At 37.2% G+C, this 8,185-nt stretch overlaps 1 protein-coding gene across 4 annotated transcripts in view; it reads left to right on the forward strand.

The window, feature by feature from the left end:
• RAB3GAP2 (RAB3 GTPase activating non-catalytic protein subunit 2) overlaps positions 1 to 8,135 on the forward strand; it is a 35,712-nt gene extending 27,577 nt beyond the window's left edge. For 3 of the 4 annotated variants that reach the window (XM_015857175.2, XM_032443782.1, XM_015857173.1), the window contains exons 25-35: positions 145 to 318; positions 448 to 554; positions 1,520 to 1,586; positions 2,100 to 2,170; positions 3,232 to 3,267; positions 3,764 to 3,838; positions 4,247 to 4,465; positions 5,092 to 5,181; positions 5,263 to 5,478; positions 5,612 to 5,770; positions 6,275 to 6,840. In XM_015857175.2, the coding sequence (XP_015712661.1) occupies positions 145 to 318; positions 448 to 554; positions 1,520 to 1,586; positions 2,100 to 2,170; positions 3,232 to 3,267; positions 3,764 to 3,838; positions 4,247 to 4,465; positions 5,092 to 5,181; positions 5,263 to 5,478; positions 5,612 to 5,770; positions 6,275 to 6,421 (1,361 nt within the window). In that variant the 3' untranslated portion in view covers positions 6,422 to 6,840. Of the gene's footprint in view, positions 1 to 144; positions 319 to 447; positions 555 to 1,519; positions 1,587 to 2,099; positions 2,171 to 3,231; positions 3,268 to 3,763; positions 3,839 to 4,246; positions 4,466 to 5,091; positions 5,182 to 5,262; positions 5,479 to 5,611; positions 5,771 to 6,274 lie in introns of all 4 variants that reach the window. The other variant, XM_015857172.2, reaches the window with a different exon arrangement.
• The last annotated feature ends 50 nt before the right edge of the window (positions 8,136 to 8,185 follow it).

Raw genomic sequence — 8,185 nt, forward strand, 5'->3', positions numbered from 1 at the left:
TGGATTGGTAATGTTAAATTTATATAATTAACAGTATTAGTTAATAGCCATTTCTTTTCTGTTGTCCTTCAGTTTTGAACTTTAAATCTTCTGGGATGTACCCTGAGTGTATTTCAATACTTCTTTGTTGTTTTACTGTCCCAGGAGGTATTGCTGACACTGTAGCAAAGTGGGTTTTTAAGCAAGGCTTCAATCCTCTTGTACTGAATTTGGCGCAGCACAGGAACAATACAGACAATACTGAAGAATCTGAAGAAATGCATGCAAGTGTCTTTCTTGAGGAGCCAGAAGTAGATGAAAACTTGGAAACAATCCTAGGTAAGAAAATAATGTGAGGTTTCTTTTGAATTGACTCCTTTCAGAGATGCCTTTTGTTACTGTTACGAAATAGCAGAAATTATGAGAAGTGACCTGTCTTATAACTTTTGATATTTTTCTTTTTCCTAGAGCTGCTGCAACTTGCATATCAGCAGTTTCCATGCAGTCTTGAAGTGGATGTGCTCCATGCACACTGTTGTTGGGAGTATGTGGTGCAATGGAATAAGGATCCAGAGGTAAAAGAAGTTCATTTGCAAGGAGCGGTGGTTAAGTGCTTCTCTAGAAGTGCTTCCATAGGTTTTAGTTCATAAAAGACTTCATTAAGAAGATGCTATTTGATAGCATGCTGGTTACAGTATTTCTGCTATGAAGGGGAAGTGTAAATTGGATTGGATTTAAGGGTTGAATGGTACCACACAAAGACAGGACAGTGTGCTTCTAAGCTGTCAGATTCTCATGTGTTTGAAATAAGCAACGTGAAGAGTTCCATTGGTATTTTGTAGTGCAAAAAAATCACTACTGCATAGGAGTGATGAAACTTGTGTCCATTCTGTATATCCTAAAACAGATCGTAGAATGCTTTTTAGACTGGAATCCGTTCACTTTAAAGAGGGAAGAGATTTCTTGAATGTTCTTAGATTTATTTTCTTCACTTTTGCCACTGTTGGGGATAGTGGTCATGGGGAAAGAAAAAACAAACATGGAATTGCTGTTTTCCATGGCTTTCCTATAGCAAATGGAGAATGTTGTCCAAAGGTCTAACACTATCAAAACTTTAAAGATGATATAAAAATTGCAGTCAGCACTGCTTAAATGCGTGCAATGCAACTACTTGCTATAGGAAAAAAGGTGCACTTGAGCTTACTCTACCATAATGAGAGTGAAAATTAATCTTTATAGTGCAAACGGATTTTGCATTTAAGAAAGTGGATTGTTATTAGTGGGGAATCTTTCAGCAGTGACTATATTAGAGGTATATACTATCGACCAAACCCTGAAAGCAGAGCGAATAACACTGTGTTTACAGATGCATGTATGTTTGTCAGGTACCAGGAGAGAAGAATGCAAAACCTCAGAGTAAGTTTTATAGCCTTCAAAAGAGCTTGATAGTAAACCTGGGCCTTTTAAGAATCAATAGTTTACGTTTAAAGCAAGTTTTGCATAATGATTAATATTGTTCTCTTTTTTCCTTTTACATAAGGAAGCGTGCTTTCTTATTAGGTCTATAGATCATCTTCGATGCATCATGAATGCTCATGTTCAGCATGGTAAGCATGAAGCTGTTAATATCTTTGGGTCTGTAGAACAACAGGTTCAATGATTGTCTGTAGACAAGTGTAAATACGTGTAGTTGTTAGTAGTGGCTATTTGGTCAGCAGCCCCACCCCCAAATTAACTTTTTGCTCATGTTTTTCATGCACTAAGAGTTTCCATCAGAAACGTTGAAATGTGTTGGTTACATAAAGCTAATATTAAACTAAAAGCTGCTTAAGGGAAAGTGTTTAATTATTTTATGTGCATTTCAAATTCTAGCACGTAGTCCTTGTAGTCAATTACAATTCATGCATTTCTTACTCATGAATGCACTTCTGACCATTTGCTAAACAAGATAGTCTGCTCCCAGGACATCTGAAATCCAGCTATAAAGCAGTGAGAATAACAGTCCCTTCTTGTTTCATTTACCATGTCTTTAAAATCCCCAGTGTTGCAAGAACTTTGGCCCATGGCTTTCCAGTCTATACTTATATTGCCTAAAATCTCTCTCGTATTCATTGTTCTAGGTATCGCTCTGATGATGTGGAATACATTCATAGTAAAAAGGCTTTCTTCTGCTACATATCTAATGGACAAGGTGAGTACAGCATTATGACAGTCGTTTTGAAGCTAGTATTTGTACACTATAGATTTAAATTAAAAAGGAAAGTTTGGGATATCTTTAATGTAAAGATCAAAAAATCTCCAGCTTGTTATGTGTACTGTGGGGGTAACTTTTGGACTGAGGGGAGGAATGCACATCTTTAGAATATTAGGTTGTTCCTTGGAATGATTGATCAACTCAGTATTGCTTTAAGCAATAATGGAGTCTGGCTGATGTACTGAATCATTAACTTATAATTACTAAATAAAAATTTGAAGCTATCTGTATGTGCATGTATCTATTTGTACATAAAGCTTACACTTAAAGTAAATCTATTTTCTGGGCCTATTTCCTGGTAAGTTACTGATATGTTACTTCTAAGGCTTTGCAAGCTGCAGCTCTTCCAAATTTTTTTATGAAGAATTTACATGGGCAAAGCATGAAAACCATGTTGTAATATCTTTTCCATCTATCCCAATGAATATTCTGGAGCTCTTCCTTGTTCCCCATGCTTCTTCATAGTATCACACTTGGCATTATTCTGTATTACAGAAATCATTGGGATTTCTTAACCAGATTTTAGATTTGAAAGAACCTGGGGGCCTTAATTCTAGACGTTAAGAATGATGTGCTGTATATTGGCATTGGTGGTGTTTGTTTCTGCCTTGTGTGATACGTATATCATACATCACTGACGCCAGTATTCAATTCATCATTCTTCATATATATATGTAATATATGTGAATATTAATATTATTAATTAATATCATTAAACATTAAATTATATTATTATATCATACAATTAAATATTATATTATATAATTAAATAATATTAATTAATATTATAATATATTATTCATATATATATATACACACACGCGTGCATTTATTTATATATATATTTAAAGAAAGCAGTTCAGTGTGTTGCATCATGTGGCTGTAATGAACCTTTTATTTTTTTATATTAGGAAAATTCTAAGTAATAGAATATTTGCAAGATGCTCTATAATAATAATGATTTAATTGTACTGAAACGTGGAATTTTGTTTAAACAGGTTGGAAAAGCTCCGAAGGACAGATTATGCAGAAGGGCAAGTAACAACTTTTAACATGAGGAAAAAATTAGCAAGAAAATCCTCTTTAATTTTAGTATTAGCTTGTGACTTGTTTTTCAAGTGTGAGAGTTTTGAGACTTGAGATCACGTGACAAATGGCTGTTATTGTTAATTCACTTTTTCATGCATAGCTTTGCTTAAAACTCTTGTAAGGAATTAGACAAATTCAGAAAATGAAATGTACTGGGTGTGATTACTTGAGCTACTATGTCTTTGGAGATGCAATATTGTAAACAGTCCAATGAAGCTTTAATTTGCTTTTTTTCAAGATAATGGAAAGCATATTTTCTATTTTTTTTTCTGTTACTTCTAAATCTTTGTGTTTAAGCACATTCACAGTGTTTATTTAGCTTTAAGTATACCATAGGCTTAACAATGTGTTATATCAACAACTGTTTTCTCAGGTATATAGAACTAATAAATGCCTGTTTGAATTCTGTTTGAAACAAATGAAATCTAATGTTGTTAACAGGATGTGGGTATGAGTGACACAGCCATGACAGCTTTCCTTGGCTGCTGTTCGGATCTTCTGCAAACGTTGCTAGAGGTAAGATCTCTTGCCCAGGGAGGTGGTGGAGTCACTGACCATGGGAGTGTTCAAGAAACGTTTGGATGTTGTGTTGATGAATATGATTTAGCCGGGAAGTATTGGTGATGGTTGGACTAGATGATCTTCTAGGTCTTTTCCAACCTTGATAATTCTGTGGTTCTGTGATCTTTATTTTCTTCCTGCAGAATGAAAGAAGCTAATTTTACGTTAAAGAATACAGTTGTACTGATTTCTGCGTGGTTCAGATAAATGTTAACAATCTCATCTAGACAATAGAAGAAGTTCACTTCTTAATATTTTAATTTAGCTGCAGAGAGTTTCTGATTTTAAAATGTGCTTTTTGCGTAGAAAGCCAATACAGATGACATCTTGTGTGTGACAGCTTTCTTTATGTTCATCTGCTAGGCTGATGTGAGCAGTGACGAAATGCAAGCTCCTGTCCTGGATACTGAGGATGCCTGGATGTCTGTAGAAGGGCCGGTATCCATAGTAGAACTTGCACTTGAGCAGAAACGCATTCACTATCCTCTTGTTGAACACCAGTTCGTGTTATGTACCGTGTTGTATGCCATCATGAGGTTTTCTATGAAGAGTGTGAAGCCTCTGTCACTGTTTGATAGCAAGGTATGTCTTCTGAATGCTTACGTGTGTACATTCAATTATTAGTGCATCTTGGTATCTATCTAAATATATGCTGCCTTCTACTCTTTAAACTGCTTGCACGTGATTTTATGAAAGACATTTAGCCCACTGTGGTGTTGAAGAAGTTGTCACCAGAATTCAGGTTGCTATAGGAATTTGGTGTTTTTACTTTGAGTAAAAGATTTGTAGTAACCTCATATGCATGAAAGTCCACTCCTTAACTATTAGTTGGCCTGGAAATACTGCATGATAAGACGACTGGATGACAGGTTTTCCTGGTTGCTTTGAGAAGTGGTTGCTGAGGTTTTTCATTATTGCTGTTGAGTATTCTGGAATTCTGATCTTGACGAGATACAAACACTTGCCTACTAAATTAGGTTAAGTTTGAAAGTAAATCCTTGATGCATTATGACCACATGAGCATACACTTTGTTTCATAGTTCTAACTTAAAATATCCATTTTAGTTCTCAGAGAGATATAGAAGATGTACTACAGTTTAAATGTAAAAAAAAAAAATATCCCAACAACTTAAGCCTCTTAAAATTGGATCAATGGGGGCTACTTCTCTTCAACTGTATCTCTGATTGGCTTTGGTTCTCAATTTTAGGGTAAAAATGCATTTTTCAAAGACCTTACTTCAATTCAGCTGCTACCTAGCGGGGATATGGATCCAAACGTGTTATCTATACGACAACAGGTAGGTGCGGGTTTTGTATTGATTCCTAAGCTTCTAAAATTTCAAATAACACTGAAATAACTTTCAATGTTTGCTTTCAAGTTCTTGCTCAAAGTTGTGAGTGCAGCAGTTCAGATGCTCTGTTCACAAAAGGCTAAAGAAGCCTCGGAAGAGGAATTGTTTCCCTTTGAAAAGGCAAGAAATTGGCCAACTTTGGCTGTGGACTTGGCTCAGTATCTTCAAATCTCTGAGGATGTGGTCAAAATGCATTATGTCTGTGAATTATACAGTTACGGGATGGATCATCTTGGTGAAGAGGTAATAACGCCATTTAGTAATTTTATTATAGTGTGATGTTGCCAGGTATTCTGCTGAGATTACTTCAGCATTTCAAGGTGAGCTGTGTCGTGGTCAAAATAATATCTAGCTCTGCATGTGTTTCCATTTTCAGGCTTTTCTTCAGGTGTCTGACAAAGAAGTACTTGCATCGCAGCTGCTCATACTGGCTGGACAGAGACTGGCCTTTGCTTTACTTCAGATACAGACAAAGGAGGGAATGGAACTCTTTGCTAGACTTCCTCCAACGCTGTGTACTTGGCTTAAAGCTATGGTAAGTTAAGCAAGACTTAGGAAAACAGAATCACAGGTTGATTTACAGAAGATTCTATTTACTTAGATTATGTCTAAATTGAGCTTTGAAGCAAGAACCTGGTTCTCATTTTTCCTGGTGCCAGTTCTCTTTCATGAAAAATAAAGGAGCAACTGTTCTGTTACGGGGTTTTACTTTCCCCTGAAGGTCTGGCAAAATGTGTGCTCATTTTAGAAAGACTATTGGCAGTCCTTTCTAGTGGCAACATTCAGATGTCAGTGCTTCTCTTTATCCAGACTTCAGATGTGATGTTTTCCAGATTGCACGATTGAATTTGATTGAGAATATTGATTAGCAGAGAGGATTGAGTTAAGAAGGGTCTGAGGGGCAAAATAACCAGAAGTACCATTATACTTCTGGGTCATCAGCTTAATTCCAAATAGTAATTGGGTTATACAAGACGAGGAAGGCGTATGTGCTTATCTGCAAGAAGAGCTCTAATGCTGTGTTTGTTCTTTTATATAGGACCCCCAGGAACTTCAAAACGTGCAAGTGCCAATTGCTACAACAGCTAAACTGGTGAACAGAGTAATAGAGCACTTACCAGAGAATCATGGGCAATATAGCCTGGCTTTGAATCTGATAGAGGCCGTAGAAGCCATCTCATCATGACGTTCTTCCTTAGAACGGTTCTGCTACGTAGTGCTACAGTGCATGATTTTACACACCAAGGCTGACATTTACAGAAAGAAACTTTTGTGTGGCTTTTGTTGAACGAGAAGAACAACGTTCCCCACCCCACAGCTCCAGCAGGTAATTTTAAATTGGAGTGTATCTTAAATTCTGCACTAGTACAGAGATGTTTAGTTTCTAGTACACTTGTCAGTATCTGAACCGCTTAGTTATTTATTTGACTTGAGCGCTTCTTGCAGTAGTCTGAATTGGGTATATTTGACAGCAGTTTTAGTCAACAAAATCATGTCTTGTGATATTTTTTGTATTTCACGCTAGCAATAACTGCTGTAGTTACAATGTTCCATGTATCATTTATCTAAAGAAGCTGCAGAATTAAATCTGAGGAAAAACTTCAAGTCTTTTAAGTTATCCTGTGATGCTGGTGCTGCTTTTCCAGAAGCTAGAATTGGTGTTGGGCTCCTGTCTGCTAACTGCACACAGATGACAGTGGGTGCACTAGAAGTAGAATGGAACATGCCTTACACAAAGGGAGAAGAGCCCATGTTAGAATCAGCTGGGAAGGGAGAGAGAACCACATCCCCAGACACAAATATGGACCTGTTTTCATCCAGTTTTAGCCTCTCAGCATTGTCTCTAGGAGGGTGTGCTGGGCTTCAGCTAAAACTGGATTTACATCCCTATCCTTTATTATTAAGCTCTGCTGAGTTTCCGTAGGTCTGTATGTACTGTAAGGTTGTTCCCTGTTCTACCACTGTAGAAGATGTAGTATGCTCTAAGTCTCTGCACGTGTTAACTCGTCAAAACTTGCTTCAATAGTTGTCCAACTTCACTGAAGATCTTCAGTTCTGAGTACCTTAGCCTTAAAAAACAACCCAACAAAACCGTTATATTGACAGTTCCTACAGGGAATCATGTAGTGAATATCTTCACTACCAGAGTGGTGTTACAAATGATTATCTTACATCACTTAATAGTTTTCCTTCTACTTAAAGGGAAGCCAGGAAAGGAAAATAGCGTTGTTGTAGGCTGTTTTGCCTTGAAGTCAGCTGAAGTTACTCCATCTTGTATCCTGCAAGAAACCTTCATAGCATTCTATACTGTTACAGGCAGAATTTGGTCTTACCTTTCTGGTGTATGCGCTGCTGTCATCTTAGGTTGGACTCCCCCTGAAAACTGCTTGGTAGGTGGTTAGCTCTGTAAGATGGGCAGCTGTTCAGCATCCCCAGTTGCTGACCTCTGCACTTTAATGTAGATGATGAAGGCTTCCTGACAAGATTTGATGCAGTGTTTGACTTCCTTTATGAGGTTGCATGAGTAAGAGGCCGGTGCTGCTCTGTGTAGAAGTGAAACAGGTGTAGGGGAATAATGCCAGAAGGCAAGGCTGGACAGTGCCTGTATTGCCTTGCCTGGCAGCACTTCAGCTGTCTGCACAAACAGACAGGCCTGAGAATCAGTCCTGAAACCTGAGGAGAAGCAAAATCATTTCTTAGTTTGCATTACATTCCTGTATCCTGGTACAGTTGTGTAAAGGACCTCACTGTAACTAAATATCACGCCAGAGCTGACACTCTACACCAATCAAATCTGTAATGTATTGTAAGTAATATTCTGTATATAGTGCTATTTTGTGTCTAATTTGCTGTGGATTTGTGTAAATTGATTAAATAAAATTTGAGGAGGTTTCAATGTGTTTTTTTTCCTTCTTTGTGGTGCTGCTTTTTGTTTGAAGAGGAGATGCTC

This window comes from Coturnix japonica, chromosome 3 (genome assembly GCF_001577835.2).
Source record: "Coturnix japonica isolate 7356 chromosome 3, Coturnix japonica 2.1, whole genome shotgun sequence".
In the NCBI taxonomy this organism is placed as follows: Eukaryota; Metazoa; Chordata; class Aves; order Galliformes; family Phasianidae; genus Coturnix; species Coturnix japonica.